General features: G+C 40.1%; 1 protein-coding gene across 3 annotated transcripts in view; it reads left to right on the top strand.

Moving 5' to 3' along the window:
- Positions 1 to 11719, top strand: part of LOC140304663 (phospholipid phosphatase-related protein type 5-like) — a 51144-nt gene extending 39425 nt beyond the window's left edge. For 2 of the 3 annotated variants that reach the window (XM_072383392.1, XM_072383391.1), the window contains 5 exons: positions 7001 to 7121; positions 7523 to 7773; positions 9474 to 9650; positions 10862 to 11001; positions 11236 to 11719. In XM_072383392.1, coding sequence (XP_072239493.1) covers positions 7001 to 7121; positions 7523 to 7773; positions 9474 to 9650; positions 10862 to 11001; positions 11236 to 11344 — 798 coding nt within the window. In that variant the 3' untranslated portion in view covers positions 11345 to 11719. Of the gene's footprint in view, positions 1 to 7000; positions 7122 to 7522; positions 7774 to 9473; positions 9651 to 10861; positions 11018 to 11235 lie in introns of all 3 variants that reach the window. The other variant, XM_072383393.1, reaches the window with a different exon arrangement.
- The last annotated feature ends 5736 nt before the right edge of the window (positions 11720 to 17455 follow it).

Genomic DNA, 17455 nt, shown 5'->3' with positions numbered 1-17455 from the left:
GGAGTTTTGAGGCCAGGTGAAAACCTCTTTGACTCATTCTTTGAGCCCTTCTGGGGGATTCTTTTGTTGCCAAATGGGCAGGGGGTGACTGGTCTGTAGAAAGTGGGACGAGAGTCGAAAGTGATATATCTGTGAATGCCAGGAAGCAGGTTTACCCAGCAGAACATTGTGTTGTAAGAGTATGAGCCGTGTTACTCACTTTACCTGTCAGTGGTATTCATTTTATGGTTGATCAGTGCAGGATTTGTTGATGCGAAACAATCTTTCTGCTAATTCTTAACCATTTACCAGGTGCAAAACAAGGCCTGTGTGACCCTAAAATGCAGCACAAGGAGGCTTCATGTTACTGTGGATTAAACTGCTTGCTGTCCAATCTGTACTCTCCTCATCATTTTTTAACACTTACAAACCAAGCTCATCCAAACAATACTTATGTATTTCTGTACTTAACTGTTTGAATAAAAAGCTAGAAGGTTTTATAAAACTTGTCCAAACCTAACGCTTGTTCTAACATCTGCACAGCTGGACAATTGTTCTGTGTAGTAGTCATTAACATCAAAAATCTGTTTTAAAAAGATGTCTTTAATCTGATGTGGCTATAGATTTCCTCTCGATTTCATGGCAGAAATCCATTTGGCTCTTTTCTCTTTACTTTTGGAGTTTTGTAAAAACAAAACAAAAAAAAAACTGACATCTTTCGGCAGCTGTTGATACAGTCAGTTGCACAACAGCTCTTCATCGTTGTGGACATGTTTCTTTTCCTGACGATCAAACAGTCCACGGTGATTTAGGCAGCCACACGTCTGATGACATCACATGCATACTCTCTATTCAATATTTATCAAGAAACGCTGTATTAGTGTTTGTGTACGTAGGAGAATGCCATTGTAAAGCACTTTGTAGCCTTTTACAGTGTAAGTGTGAACCATTTACTCTCAAATTACTCCACCATCCTCGTCTCCATTATTGCCAACACTCTGTCTCTTGCCTTTCTGAATGCTGTTCTGTCCTATGCTCATATACAAACCTGAGACTTGTTTTCCAATCTCAGTCTCCTGCTGTCAAATCTGTACTTGTGCCGTAGTTTTTTTTTTCGCACTTACAGCCAAACTCACCCACATGCTGCTTATTTATTTCTGTTTAGCTTTCTTTTCATTTTAAGAAGATTGTACAGTACGACCTTTAAGGCAGGCCTCTCTTTGCGTTGTGTTGGTGTATCATTTGGCAGCTGTGAATTTGAGTATTCGCTCTTTCCTTTGTTCTTTAGTTTTACTTACTTGTCTTTATGTGTGTCGTTTTAGTCATGTATTTATCGTTTGAAACAATGACTTAAAAAAAAGAAGATAATGCTAACTGTGGATTGCTGTTAGAGAGTTCATGTTGGAATGAAAGTAAAAATAAACTTCTTATTTCCTTTTTAAGTTGACTATTTAGCTGCTAGATATAAAGGATCATTGGCATTTGTTTGACGAAATGACTGTAAATCGACAATTCCCTCTCACATAGCTGGGGTTTAGTCTCCACTAATTACTGAGGAAAAAGTTTGGCTCTTTAGCTGCTAAATGCTCAGTTATATTTAACAGTATTGTTTTTGATTTCATAATTAAAAACCTTCAAAGCGGTTGGGGTGGTTTACATCAAAGCGCTTTCACCTAGAAGGATTTTGTCCCATGTGGTACACTAAGTTTAGACTTAAGCTGTTTTCACACAAAGACTGCAGTAAAAATGCAAATGTTCGCTTCATTTGCTTCACACTTCTGGTGCAGAGCTGGTGAAGAGCTGCTACTTCATTCTCTTTTCTGCTGACTTGTATGCAGCATTTCACTTGCTTGTTGATACTGTAAATACACAAAAGGTTGTCAAAGAATCAAAGTTCCCTTTGGAGTTATTGTGAGTGACCATTGTACAATTTTCTGTTGCTTGTGACCACAGTCTGAGCAGAGCTCTCCAGACCTCCTTCCACCCAGCCACCTCCCCCATCTCTGCTGAGGTCTTCCCATGCCAGCTGAGAGATGTAATCTCTCTCCTGCCTTTCCTCCCTTTATGACATGACCGAAACACCTCAGCCGACTCCTTAAGATGAGGACTTTCTTCTGAGCACTCCCTGGATGACAGAGTTCCTTATCTTATCTCTAAGGGTGTCGCCAGCCATTAATTCAGAGGTAGCTCATTTCTGTCACTAGCATTTGTAATCTCATTCTTTCTGTCACTACCAACAGCTCATGACCATAGGGGAGACTGAATTATACACATTCTGGTGAATTGACAGTTTCAGCTTTCAGCCCAGCTGTCTTCACCATGACAGACCAGTACAGCGTCCTCATCCCTGCAGACGCTGCCCCTGCCTGCCTGCTCTCCCCCTTGTGAACAAGACCCAGAGATGCCTTACCTCCCTCGCTTGAGGCAACAACTCACTTGCACTTTGTCTTTTCAGCGGCCAGAAAAAATAAAATAGCTATCATCAGGGGTGTGTTAAGGAACACGATACCTCCCTCAGGTTGCCATCCCATGATTTTGCGTTCTTCAAAGAGCTTACTTACATTGTTTAACAACATAACTATAAAGCCTCTTGATGTGAGACTGAGCTCCTGGAGACACTTCTCTTTAGGAGAAGTTTTAAACAATCAGAACAACTTTACAATGGCTGGAATGGAATAGGAAACCAAAGATATTATTCAGAGCCCCTTTAGCCACAATGACACAGGTGAGCAAAGGTTTGCCAGAAATATTGAGGAAATTAGTTTAGAGCAAATGCTTGGTACCAGTTGCAGAAAATATGCTGGCATATTACAGGTCTGTGATGTAAGCTTTCATTCAATATCTGCTTGCCTTGTAAACATGGAGAGTAAGATCATATTGTGTATTAATTGGATGAATATCTGACTGCTGTACAGAAACTTCAGGGAGAATTAACTGTAACTTCATTTAATTTAGTTTCCGAAGCTTTTATTGAGATTAAATTGGCTGCTCTGGGAATCATCCGGAAATGTATGACAATTCTGCTGGATAACCACTGAATGTTGATGTGAACAGTTAGCTTGAGGGTAGCTTAGCTGAGGAATGTAGCGATAAAGGAGTGGACATGACTGCCTGTTCCCTAATGACAGTGAGAAACAGGGAGAGAACAAGGCAGGAAAAATAACAAAACCCTTTATTTACCGGGAGCTATTCCATTATATGATACAACTCACTTTCTGAAGCAATGATGGGTGCTGAAGTGGCTGTCACACCATAAAATGAATAATGTAAACCTCAAATACATGTTTTAACAAGCCTTTGACACCAGCAGCTTCTTTTTTATTCACAGACGCGGGCAGACATGCACATCACAAACGTCCGTCCCACTCTCTTGCTTCATGCCGTTTAGTCCCTCTGAATTAGGGTCTTTTGTAAATGATGCATTCAAGGAATCATGAAGAATTACTGGCTCCGTGGTGTTTAATCCAAGTATGATGTGACAGCGTCAAAGATTGCTCTTTTCTCAGAGACTGTTTCTATCGGGTCTGTGGCCGCAGCAGTCATGCTGCTTGCACACCCCTTCCTCTTAGAAGTTATGTTTTAGAGGACTTGTATTGTATGAATCTTTCTTGATTTTTTTATTTTTTATTTTTTATTTTAAACACTAATGTAGGAAAAAATCCATGAGTTGCTCTCATTAAAAAAATCAATTTCATTGTTTTGTGCGCGTGTGTGAGTGTGTTCTCACTGAATAGACCAGTTCTGGGGCTGTCTTGGCAAGTTTAACATGAGACACTGATAGTTTGATCATTTTGTGACATCTTTTTTTTTTCTTTAATCTGTAATCTCAGTGTCACAGGGATTAATTGTCATCAACACTGTCCAAGTCTTTGTGTCTTGTGCCTCTTTGGCTGCCAGCTACTGTCCTCATCATCACTGCTTCTGTCTGCTGCATTCGTTTTCCTCCCTATTCTCTCCACCCTCACTTCACACAAGTAACTCCTGAGACATTCAAGAGGGTTATAACATGAGCTAGGATGAGAGCACACATCCACCTTAAGTCACAGAAACCCTCCATCATTGTGTTCTGGAAACTCTGTTCTAGAAATGCTTCATGTCAATAATTTCATGCTTTATAACCTACAAACAACATGTGTTTCTGCCACAAACTACTGATGTTCTGATTTAGTTTCAATACCACACCTGAATCCAGTTCAAAGAGTCGAGGAGGGACTGCTTATGTTTCCAGCAGCTGAATCCTTTGTATTCTTTGTAGTGTTTAATTCTCAATGGAGTCGTGATCCTGGCTCTGTGAACACAGACAGACACTTTGAGGCATTCATTTAGTCAGAGTCAATGCCAGTACAAAGTTTCGGACTCATTCGCTAGGTCATTTTTAAAGCAATCATTTGGTGAGAGTGTGGAGTCATTTTTGTTGCAGGCAGTGGCTAATTACATTCTGAGGCAGCCTTCTCTGCTCTGCTCTGCTCTGCTCTGCTTTGCTTAGCTTTGTCCATTAGTTGTCCACTAATAACTGGAAAGTTGCTCAAGAATATCTTGACAGCTGTTTACGTAGCTTGGAGGTTTCTGATTGGTTGTGCTTTTTTTTAATTCATTTATGAATCCTATGCAGTCTAGTCCTGACAGATCCGAAGTACCGGTTAGCCTTTTCACATAGCAAAAAACTTTTCAACAAAATGTATTACTTGCTGTGAAGTTTATGCAGTCTGGAAAATTATGCAGTTTTCTTCCACTGAAACACCAGCAACCTCATATTGGAGCCATTAGCCTTTTTTTCCTTATTTAAAAGTTCCATATTATAAAAAGGCTGATGGACATGGCAAGATTTGCTCAAATTTCCTCAGTTTCACGTGATTTTTGCCTTTTGTAAGTAGATTTGTGATGCACAAAGGCAGATGGATTCATAGAATGTGTTCAGCTGTGACAAACTGAACCAATTACTGAATGGCAGGTCACATGAACGATCAGTTTCTGTTTTTGGAGAATAAATATGCCCTCTGTGTTCTCTCTGTATTTTTCTCTCATATATGGCCAAGGTGACTGGTTTTGTTTTTGTCCTCCCCTCAAATTTGTGTCTGGTTAGTAATGTCCTATCTGTTTTTTACATGTGTGTGAAATGTGGCATGTAGGGGTGTGAAAAAGAAAGCGCACCCTCTTTCACTTCTAAAGTTTCACAGCATCAAACAACCTTAGATGAACAACAGCACGACATGCAAAACTGTTTCATTATTGATTGGATGCGACTTTGCAAACGTAAGCCATGCCACATTCTTTTTAGAGAGAAGACTCTTTCCCCTGTCAACCCTTCCAGGATAAAGCCTTCCCACTTGTGAATAATCAATTTTACTGCAGAGTGATGGACAATGTCCTTAAAAGCCCTCCCAGTCGTTTCTTCTTGGCACACACATGAATGCTCCATACCAGGTGCTCAAACCTGCTGATTTTGCTCACTTTTTCTGATTTCTGTTTTGCTCACCTGGCTGTTAAGGAGAAGGCTTAAGTTTCTCTCACGGCTTCTTTCTTGTGTCTGCTACAATATCACACAATGTAAACATCAGGGAAGCATGCACCAGTGTTTACCAAGATTCAACAGAATTTCCACAGCAGGCCATAGTCTCTTCATCAGGCTTTCCTTCATATTGTTGTATGTCTGTTTACTTTCCTCCTCCAGGTTGACCCCTGACCTTGTCCCTTGCACTCTCAATGGCTGAAGTTCCTCTCTGATCTGCAATATCAAGCATGCTCGATGTTCAGTGGGAGGTTGGGACGTGTCTTTTGAGCTTTCGCTCATAGCGATCAATGGCCGCCATTTTAACCACCAATTTGCCTCAGATATGGGGGAATTTTGTCTGCCACCTCCAACATTTGTCTTGATGGCTTGAACTCTTGTGGTGTGAACAAGGTTTAAGAGTGTACCTTGTGTTTTGTTACACTTCTTCTACATTTTATTATTTAGATAGCGTCATACGTCACATGATGTTGTTCATCTGTGAAAGAACATTTCAAAAGTTTACTACAAATTCCATCAGTTGTCGAGCTACCACTGAAAGAAAATTATATTTTCATCCTGAAATAAATACAGTTTTGCAGATACATCAGATATGTTAGCAGCATTATTAGAAATCCCCAAACCACTCTGCCTGATACAAAAAAAACCTCAGCGTTGTTTGTCTTTGAAGCACTGAGGTCACGTCATACATACCAAAGACATAAGTTTTGCTGACACCTGTGCACCACGACTCCAAATTAACCCTGGTGGCTCTTATTCATGGCATCAGTGCCTGTGTAGCCTTCGTCTGACACACTGAGAACGAGAAGCTTTGCTGCTCTAGCATCATCCCACATTCATTACTCTGAGCCATGCATATTTGATGAACATGTAACCTACATTTATCCATGCTTCTGTCAGCATAAGATCCCTGATGAGACAAATTCCACAAGCAAACAGTGACGATGTCCAGGTCTTCAGTCAATTTATTCCCCATTTAAAAGAAATCAGGGTCAAATTCCTCAGACTGAGCATAGGCTTTAATAATATAAATATTGAGGTTTTATGAGTGTGATCACGGTGAGCTAAAACATTAAACATTTCATCGAAATAGTAGAAGATGTGTTTGATTAACTTGGCAGTTAACTTGGAAACCAAATGCTCATTGTTGAGGTCATTAACTTGCTTCACATGACTGAGCAAAGTATTGTCGTGGTTTTATGGAGCTGCAGTACAATTCTTGCAAAAAAGAAGGAGAAGTGGAAAGATCAGAGGTTTCTGAGACATCCAGGTAAAAAAGTCCCACTGATTACAGTTAATGGGATTTCATAAAGCAGCATAAAATCAAGCGAGTGGTGGGGGAAATTGCAATCACTGCCCGGCTGAGGGAGGAACACATGAATCATTTTGCTGTGCGCCATATTTAACTGGCAGAATATTCATTGAAGCTGATCGGCCCTTATCCATGCAGTTTCAGCTCTCTATTTGACAGAAATGTTTGTGTCTCTCTTTCTTCTCTTTGTGTATCGCCAGATTCTGATCGGGGAAGTGACCAGTTTCTTTGTGAAGACAGAAGGAGCTCAGGAGAAGACCATAGTGACCGCTGACTGCTGTTATTTCAATCCTCTCCTCCGTAGGATCGTACGTTTTCTGGGTCAGTCATAGTCCTAAAGATCAGAAGTTCTTCAGCTTTGACTTATGGGAGCCTCTGTACTCTGGGTCCAAGGCTCATTAAGACTTAGAGCACCACTCCTCTGTCACAGAGTATGTGGGCTACACAAAAGGAGCCCTTATCCTCAGAGTGGGTCTCCTGTGGACCAATTTCCATTGCCCTTCTTTTCATGCCCCGCTCTGTTGACACAGTGTAATCTTTTTTAGCATCTCTGTGTAGTGGGCTGAATTCACAAAGCCTAAAAGCAGAGCTGTGCCTGTCTGGCCTTTAAATACCACACAGATAACACTCATGAATAATAGCTGAATTCCACTATAAATAAATATTTCTGACTCTTAGTTGTGTTGACTTCACTCTTTACTCACGCCCTTTTTTTCACTCAGGTGTTTACTCCTTTGGTCTCTTCACTACCACTATTTTTGCCAATGCCGGACAAGTGGTGACAGGAAACCAGACGCCTCACTTCCTGTCCACATGCAAGCCAAATTACACAGCTTTGGGCTGCCAGTCTCCTCTGCAGTACATCACAGAGCACCGAGCCTGCACGGGACACCCGTACCTGGTGGCGTCCGCCCGCAAATCCTTCCCCTCCAAAGATGCGGCACTCAGTTTTTATTCAGCTGTCTACACAGTGGTAGGAGAAGGGTCTGGGTGAAGGGAGACCTGTGTGCACATTGTATGTGTTTCTGCTCGACTTTTTCATTGGTCAAGCCAAACTGGAACGTGTGAAACTACTTTTTCTTGAGAATACTTTATAGAAACATATAAACTTTAAATAATTGGTTAGTAAAGTTGGAATTATTTACTAGTGTTTTATGGACCAGTTTTATTTACAAAGAATAAAACTTGAGTTGCCAATTTTGTGAAAAATGTGGTTGGTGGTAATACTATACAATACCCAACCTATAAAATATTAATCAGACAGTTACATTTTATCAACCCATATTGGTTCATCAAAGGACAAGAGGACAGAATATAAAAATAAAAATAAAAGTAGATTCTCACATCAAGAGGGAACTTCTCTATATAGTTTGTTTAAGGGGCACTTACAATATTTTTACTTGTTTCTGTCATATATTTTACACATTACAAGGTTGAATGTTTCTATTAATTAGTCCAAAGTTCCAAATGATGAGATCCACATGTTTAAAGTAGTAGCTTGTCTTTATTGTCAGTGGAAAAGTTGAATATAATCCAGCAGTAAATGCAGTAATCATCAGTGCTGGGAGATGCTATCCCATATATGTATATATAATATATATGATATTATACCAGCTATGGTCTGTATTTTCTGACGGCAGATTAGCTCAATACAAAAAGCAGATGATGACCTTAAATGTCCTGCAGATGTTTGTTGCGTCATCCCTCCTATTCTGAATCGCATTTAAAATCAAAAATAAGAAATCTTCTTAATCAGTGTTGTACAGTTTGCTTTTAGAGCCTCCTCGCTGTTTTACAAGCATTGTGTGCTTCCCCTCAGCTGCAACAATGCCTGCCAATCATAAAAAAAATGACAAGTTTTTTTAGATGAGCCAAAGCTGTGGGGCTGCACAAGGAGGGCTATAAACTCTCTGAGGACTAAGTTTGAATTGTGATTAAAAACATATAAATAGAACTTAGTTCTTTTTTTTTCAATTCCTTTAAAATGCTAAATCTATTTGAGGAGTTTTTAAAGAAATGGAAATAATTTGTTAAATCACATGTGTAAAGTGTAATGGATGGTCAGTAATTGTAATCAGTTCTTCCCACAATACATAGATTAACTATAATCTCCCATGTGGAGGCTGTCAGTACAGTAAAGCAATCTTTTAAGAATTGTGCTCATTCTTATATACATATACATACATACAATGACTGAATTGTATTTCACATAATTCCCCTCAGAATTTCACATTTGATGATGCATATATACACACCTGCAGTAATAATAATCATCATCACCTGATCTTAACACAAACCCTCTGCAAAGGTTTTTGGCTTTAATTCCACTTGGCAAAACCTTTAATTCCCAAAGGGACAACATATGTTCAGACACGTGCAGAGTAATTGGGTTTCACAGTCATGGAAAAGGAAAAAAACCGACAACACAAACATTTAATTGTGATTTAAGTGCAGCTGAAGCCTCACCACCTTTTTACTTACGCGTTCAGCTGTTGTAAAATCACTGCAGAGTGCGGCCTCTTGTGGCCAGATCGAGATGTTCAAACTATGATGCCAGTCAGGCTGTAGCACACTTTGTACTGTCCGAGGTGGCTGAATGGACCCATTTAGTTTTTTTTATTTGTTCATTATTTTCTTGAACACATTTAATTCCTGTTTGCTTGTGTCTTTCAGATGTATGTGACCTTGGTGTTCCGGACCAAAGGAACCCGTCTGATGAAGCCCACCATATGCCTGGTGCTGCTGTCTCTGGCTGTGCTGGTGGGAGTCGTGAGGGTGACTGAACACAGGAACCACTGGAACGACATCGTGGCTGGATTTATCACGGGAGGGGCCATCGCTGCGTTCCTGGTAATAGGAAGCAAAGAGAGGGTGGCGAGGGGAGGGGAGGGAGGGTACAAAGGATAAAGCATGAAATGTATGACACCGGAAACTACCGAGCCCTTCAGTTAACACCCCCGTCTCTGAAATTCCCCTCACATTAATCTGTTTGGAAGGCCAGGGGAAGACGTTATCAGAATATTGATTTTCAAGGCAAATTATTCCTAATTTACTGGAGAAAGTGGAAAACAACCTGGGATTACCAACTAAAATAATAGGATTTTTTTTTTAACAGCTTTTTTTAAACACTGCTGAGTGTTTAAGACAAGGCAAGACTGATGATATGAGAATGAGGGCCTCACAACACCTGCTGCTTCCAAAACATCTTGCTTTTTTTTTGTTCTTTATATCAAAATACCCCAGCAGGTCTAACTGGAATTACATCGTCTGCCTTTTTTAGCTGCATTGTCTCTGACTGCAGCTGTGGATAATGCCAAAGTTTCAGACACTTCATTTTCTGGAATAGCAACATTTTAAGAACATTTTGGAGCAGGGAGTTGGCCTCTGGGATAGCTGGCTCATAAGTCAATTAGTTATTGAAATCTGTATACTGGTCTGGTCACTCACAAAACACACAAAAGGTTTTACAGGTTACAAGTCGGTGCCCCTTTCTAGACTGTACTGCGTTTTGCATTTGTAGGACAGGGGGCCTTATTTTGAAAAGCATGACTTAAACAGCACACCACTTCTATAAAATAATGCATAAAATCTTCCTTTGACATTAAAAGGATCTTATCTGTCACTAAATCTGGTTATGAAGTAAGTGATATTGTGCCAGTTGGTAAGAATGTTGTAGCTCAGAACATTTGTGCATATGTGTATGAATTTTATGGACTGTGTGTGGAATAAATCATCAGGCCGAAGGGGTGATAATTGGAAATCTTTTTTCCCTCATCATTTAATCATAGTCATAGTTGGAACATTTCTTTTCAAATTTAAATGAAATTTTCTAGTCAAGAACATCATCATTTGATAGATACTGTGTGAGGGAAGAATGCAAAAAGAGAGCGCTGTTGATGTCATTTGGGTGCAGAAGAAATGGTAGAATAATGGACTGATGATTCATTTGACTGTACGATTCCTACGTATGGTGGCATTAAAGGAGTCTCTATTAAGAAAGCACTTCACGTAAATCTCTCCTTTCTTTTTTTCTTTGCCCCTTCTTATCTGCTCTCCATCAGGTGTCATGTGTGATCAACAACTTCAACCCAACCCAGATAGCTGTCCCTCATCCTCCTCCTCCTCCTCATCCTCAGCGTTCAGAGCCCTCTGTTGGGCTGCCTCTCCTCAGCCTGCCCCGTGTAGAGAGTCCACTTGAAAAGTTAAGTGGCCTCCAGGTAAGGGTTGGGGGTTAGAAATGTATTTGTATTTGGGCTTAGGTGAGACAAACACTTACATTTTGTGATTTTAGTGTTGTCTTTTCCTTTTTTCTTGTTTTTGCTGATAACGTTGGTTGTCTGTCTGCATCTACTTTTACCTTTTAATGCATCTAGAGGTTTTATACTGCTATGTTCCTCTCCCCATCTCCCCTCTCTTTATTTTCTCCTCCTTTTAGGCTCCAGGGCTACCGTATTCTGAGATCACATGACCATCAGCCAACCTTGTCCCCCGTCCCTCCAGATGTGCTCCTCCCACCAAGACATTGCCTCACCAGCGCAGTCTAGACCTGCCCACTGAATGCCCCCCGCCCTGCCCTGCCCACCCTGAAGGACGACAACCTCTGCGACGAGTCAAATCCACCCAGGTGTGAAGGTTCACCCATCACAGAGGAAAACAGCTTGGCTGAATTTTATCATCTGCTAATGACCAGCGGGAAACAGAGACCTCCATTCCTTCCCTGTGCTGTACTGTTTGTTCTTCAAGATGGCCTCCCTTTCCCTTTGGGTGTAGAAGACCCCACGTAAAGCCTCGTTAAAGCCAGAGCTGTTAAAGCAATACTGTGCCCTGTTACCTTGTGCGGTTTTCCACAGAGACTCAACAGTGACTAATGACTGTTGGCTGGTGATGACTTGATATTTCCAATCAAAAAAGAAAATAAACCACTCAGCTGAGCTGAGGGTCACAAGTGGATTTTCCTAAAGACCATTTTGTAATACTCAGGACAATAAATGGAAACGAGCACAGGACACAATTAACAAATAAAGACCTTTGTGTCATTAGAATGCAGGGAAAGTTGAGAATTGTGGTACAGATTTGCTGTCAAGGAGGGGAGCACTTCTGTAAATTATGGCACAGGTGAACCGATTTAGTGTTCAGTAAACTGTGTCGTATCTTTCTATTTTGCTTTTGATTGTGTGACGTGATAGAGGAGAGATTTTATACCCACTAGAGCTGTGCTTGTGATACCACATTTGTTTTGGGGCATCCGTTTCTTATCCCAAAATGTACTACTTATCGTTCAGTGTTCTTATTGGTTAGTTGTGTCATGTTTTTTTATGTTTGTTTTTTTTCTCTTAAAAGATATATATATATATCAAGATGCAGGACACAAACATGATGTTTCTTTCACTCATATCAGCTGGTGTTTCCAAAACAAATCTGTCTGATCAGTTATTCCCAGTGTCTCCCTGATTCTATCCATCATTACCTCCTCTTGCTGACTGTATAAAAGTAATGGCACAGACCGGTGTGTTACACAGACGTATGAATTCGGAGTTTTGTATAGTTTTGTACAGTGCATAGGTTTCTTTATAGAGTATATACAACATTATCATTCTGTTTAAAGTGTGAACAATGTGAAGCCACCTGAGGCTGTGGTGTAGGAACATGAGTAGTGGCGGGATCTAAAGTGAAGCAGGAATGTAGCGCTGTGCAGATGTGTGTGAAGTCTAACTTGCATACATCCTGCGTGCAAACAACCTGCTCGGTTCTGCTCAGTTCAAAAGGACACTGCAGGTCATACTAGGTTTCGGAATGGGTTATATAAAGAAGACGTTATAGTGTTTTTTATTCAGCGTGTGTGTGCGTGAGTGTGTGTACGTGTGCTTATTGGGATTTTGTGTATATTTATATTGAGCACATTGTATGGCAGCACAACTGTTAATCTGGCGATCTGTTTTCTTAAGATAAACTGTCAAATTTAGATGCTATACTTACACACTTGTGCTTGTGTGTGACTGCAGGCCTCTAAAGGACCCCTGCCAAGGTGTCCTAACAATGCCTGTTATAGCAGAAGGTGCTTGTTATAGTTCTGAGAATACAAACATTTTTTTCAGGTCAGATTTTTTTTTTCTGTAAACAATTGAGGAGATTGAGCACAAATAAAGAGATTGAGCACATGTTATCTGTCCACATAATGTTAATTTCATGTTCTAAGTCTGTGTTTTGTATTTTATTTACTAAAATAAATTACAGTTATCACACACTCTTGTGAGAATCCGTTAATAAGGATGTATCATTGATGCTACACTGGAAGTCACAAACTCTCTGAGAAAGGGACTACTTGCTTTGAATTAGCCTTCAGTATCTGTCAGACATTTTGACTGAAGAACAGGTGTAATTCACATTTCTTCCAAACAGGTCCCCTGCAGCATGCTTGCTCCCCTGAAATGGAGGAGACTGAATGAAATTGAGGCTCACGTGCCATTTTTTTCTGTATCTGATGTTATCTGTCTCATTTCAGAATTTCATCCACTCTTCTTTACAATGTTGCTTCAGTTCATTGAGGTTTGCAGGCATTTGTTAATGTCCAGCTCTCTTTAGGTCCCACCACATCATTTCAGTCAGGTTGAGCTTTGTACTTTGACTGGACCATTGCAACACCTGGGTTTTATTCTTTTTCAGTCACTCTGTTGTACATTTGCTGCTGTGTTTGGGATCATTGTCCTGTTGCATGACCCAGTTTCAGCCAAGTCGTAGCTGTCAGACAGATGGCCTCACATTTGACTCTAGAATATCTATATATACACTACAGATGAGTTCATGGTTAACTCATTGACTGCAAGGTGTCCCGTTCCTGTTACTGCAAAACGAGCCTAAATCGTTATCTCTCCTTCCATGTGCCCGACGGTTGGTATGAGGAGTTTGTGCTGTTATTCTGCATTTTGTTTTCTCCTGACATGGTGCTGTGTATTATGATCAGTCATCTTCACTTTGGTGTAACCTGTCAAAGGACATTGTTCTAGAAGTCTTGTGGTTTGTTCCGACTGTTTTTTCTCTGTCTCCTGGTAATCCTTCCAAACACGCCATACTTGTTCAGTCTTTTTCTAACTGTACTGTCGTGAACTTTAACACTTAACCTGCTAACTGAGATGCAGCTCTTGGGGTTTTTTTTGTAGTTTCTCTGACTTTGGGGTTCATTTGTTTAATTTACTTGTTTTTTCGTACATTGCTTTTGGATTTTGTATCATCCACCCATTTTTCGTACCCATTTTAGCCGATTCAGGGACGGAGAGGACTGGAGAATATTCGAGCTGACACCAGGCAAGAGGGAGTGTAGTGCAAAGGTCGCAAGTGTTTATTTCAAGGCCAAAACAGAGACATATGAGCCAAACAACTGTGCAGGCTCACACTTGCTCCTACTGTCAACTTAGAATCACCAATTAACACATAATTTATGCTTTTCGACTGTGGGAGAAAGCCGGACTGCCAGAAGAGGAGCTGCACATCCACAAGGAGAAACAATCAAGCCTCACACAGAGAGAGCCCTGCTGAGATTCAAACCAGGGAACCTAATCTGTTTATCTGTTGTGTTTTCTTCATTTAATGACAGGTCCAAATGCATGTTTCTAAGAGAAAACTGTCATTCAATGTCCTACGAATAAAAAAACTTTAGTATTTTCACAGAGGATGTGCGCCATTCAAAATCAATGAGAGAAGGTTACACTTTATACATTTTTTGGTTGTTATGATCTGAAATTTATCTGAAGCTACCATCAGTTAAGTGTAACATCCTTGTAGCTGTAAGTTGCTCATCTATTACATGATGCATTCTGATGGGAATACTTCATCTCAACAGTTCCACAGTGAGCACTACGGTGAAAAGTTAGTGTGTTAATGGTAAAATACTGCCCCTTTGTGGACTTGAGATGGTTCTCTCCTTAAGATTAAAACTGAAGGTGAAAAGTATGTCATTTGAATTTTAATGTCTACTTTGTTCAGAGTTCAAAGGAAAACATGCAAAAAAAAAAAATTGGCGTTGAAAAGATACATGAAATTATTATTACAATAAAATCCTGATTCCAGATCAAACTTGCAAAGGAAATCATTCCTCAGCTGCATGCGCTACCTCTGGTAATAAGTTTGATGTAAATTTGTCTGTGTTTTGAGTAATCATGCTGACTAACAGATGGACGGACTGTACAAACCACAAAGTTTCCTTGGTGGATTAATAGATTGGGGATTTGTTTTACAAAAACCTGCTGTGTGACTGAATTAGTCCAAGGCGTTGTAGTTGCCAGCTGTCGACAGAAGATGGCCCTGTTTGCCGTGCTTATTGGAAGAGGGAACCGTTCAGAGGAATTCACTAGATCTGTGATATCAAATGGCAAATAAGGATGGTAAAAATGTACAAAACAAATACAAAATTTTAAATCTTTTCGTTTGAGACCTCTGATGGCCCACGGCGTTCGTCAGTCATCAAGCCAATAAATGTAATGTAGTGTCACAATTACTCTGAAATATAGACACATACAATTTCTCTCTTTGTCCGTCTCTCTAAATTGCACCAATTTCTTCCCGCCTCCTCTTCGTGCTCCTTTGAATTTGTGGTTGTCAGCCTTGTTAACGTCAAGACGCACACACATACACACAACTCTCCGGACTCTCAACAACATTATCCTTTCCGGAAATTGCTCAAGCACAGCCAGAGACCCATTAGAAAAGAAGAGCTCTATGCTGTAACCTTTTTAAAAAGCCATTAGTGATGCACCTGCCTGCCTCTTTCTCTCTCTCTCCATTCCTATTTGTGTGTCCTATTTGTCTCTCTTGTTAACACTGATGCACACACACACACACACACACACACACACACACACACACACACACACACACACACACACACACAGCTTTTCCATCCTGGTTGCCAGCATCCCCATTTCCAATCCTACAAACCAACTGCTGAGCATAATAAACACACTTCCACTCCAATTAGAGGATGAATCTCTTGCATCTTTAAGTTCTGCCTCAGTGTGCAGAAGCACTCAATTGAATTATTTACGTATGTTATTCTAATGGCTCATGAGCGTGTTTTGGACATGAAAAATTTTGAAAACAACAGAGTAGAGACCTTCATCTTTATTTGAGGGGATTCAGATCCAAAATAAGAAATATTCAGAAGTTCTTCATTATATATAGATGTTTTTTAAGGGGCTCAAATTTAATTGGATTGTTGACTGAAAAAGCTGCTTCATGGACTGGTGTAGGCTATTTCTTTATCAATTCCTCAAGACTTAAGCAGGTAAAGGATCTTGAGTTTATTCCAAGAATAATGTTTGCATGTAGAAGCTGTTAAGTTCTCAATGAAAATTAAACTGGGGATTGCACGGCTGCAAACATAAAACAAATCCATCAGAGAGATGGACAGAATGTAAGAAGTGGCCAAATAAACAATTTGGTACATTCAGAGAAAGAAGAAAAGCACTAATGAGCTCTGCAACATAAAAGAGTCGCCCACAGAGGACAACAGAGATGGATGAGTGCATGTTTCTCTCCATGGTAAAGAAAAGCCTTCACAACATCAATCCAGATGAAAAACACTCTCCAGGAGGCAGAGATGTCATTATCGAGTCTGTCACGGGGAGAGGACTTCACGCGAGCAAATACAGAGGGTTCACCACAAGGTGCAAACCATTCATAAACCTCAAGAGCAGACAGGCCAGATTAGACTTTGGCAGAGAAAAAAACACATTGTATAAAGCCAGAAGAGCTCTAAAATGGCATTCTTAGGACAGGTGAAGGTAAGATCAACCTATATCAGAAAGATAGGGAGGATAAAAGTATACGTGTCAGAATGGCTCATTGTTTTAAGGCAAGCGGTGGAACGTTCTGCACCAACCGACTCAATTGCCTGATCTCAACCTGACTGAGCTGCCTTGCACTTGCTCAAGATGAAATTTAAGTAAAAAAAGAACCGTTGAACAAAACGCAGCAGAGGACAGCTCCAGTAAAGCATCAAAATGTGGATAAAGCTTTTTTTTGGTGGGGTCCATTGGTTCAAGACTTAAGGATGTCAACACCTGCAAAAGATTTTTCACAAAGTTTTGAAAAGCAGAGTTTTATTTACGGTTATGTTAATTTATCCAATTACATTTAAGCCTCTGAATAATATTTTCCTCCAGTTTAGATGTGAATATCCTCAAATTAAAGTTGAGACTCTGCATTTTTCGACCGTTTTTCATTCTATAACTCTCACTTTGACAGACTTTGTTTGGCAGCTTAAATAAATGTAATAATTAAAAAAAACTGTGTGAGGGCTCACATATTTTCAGGCCTTACTGCATGTGTACTTTAAAAGTCCTGAGTATAGCTGCTTGAAGCTAATTTAGCCAGTGCTAACACTTGAATACCAAAGCCTCATCTGGCAGAGGTCAGGCTTCAGTGTGTCAAATGTATAAGGTGAGTTTGACAAGGAAGATGCATTAGGAAAAAAAAAAGAAAAAAGAGGATACTTGGATTTGCTACATTGATTTGATTCCATCCATTATGGAGTATATAATCTATTTAATGAGAAAAACTATTTTCAAGATGGCACTAAAGATCAATTGTGAATCTAACCCCAAAGCAAACCGTGCCAAGACGTTTTAATCATATGTTACCGGGTCTATATGAGTAATTGT

Source organism: Leuresthes tenuis, unplaced genomic scaffold (assembly GCF_036924035.1).
Source record: "Leuresthes tenuis unplaced genomic scaffold, fLeuTen1.0.hap1 SCAF_4, whole genome shotgun sequence".
Taxonomy (NCBI): domain Eukaryota; kingdom Metazoa; phylum Chordata; class Actinopteri; order Atheriniformes; family Atherinopsidae; genus Leuresthes; species Leuresthes tenuis.
The sequence above is the reverse complement of the archived record's forward strand: the minus strand, read 5'-3'. Positions and strand labels throughout refer to the sequence as shown.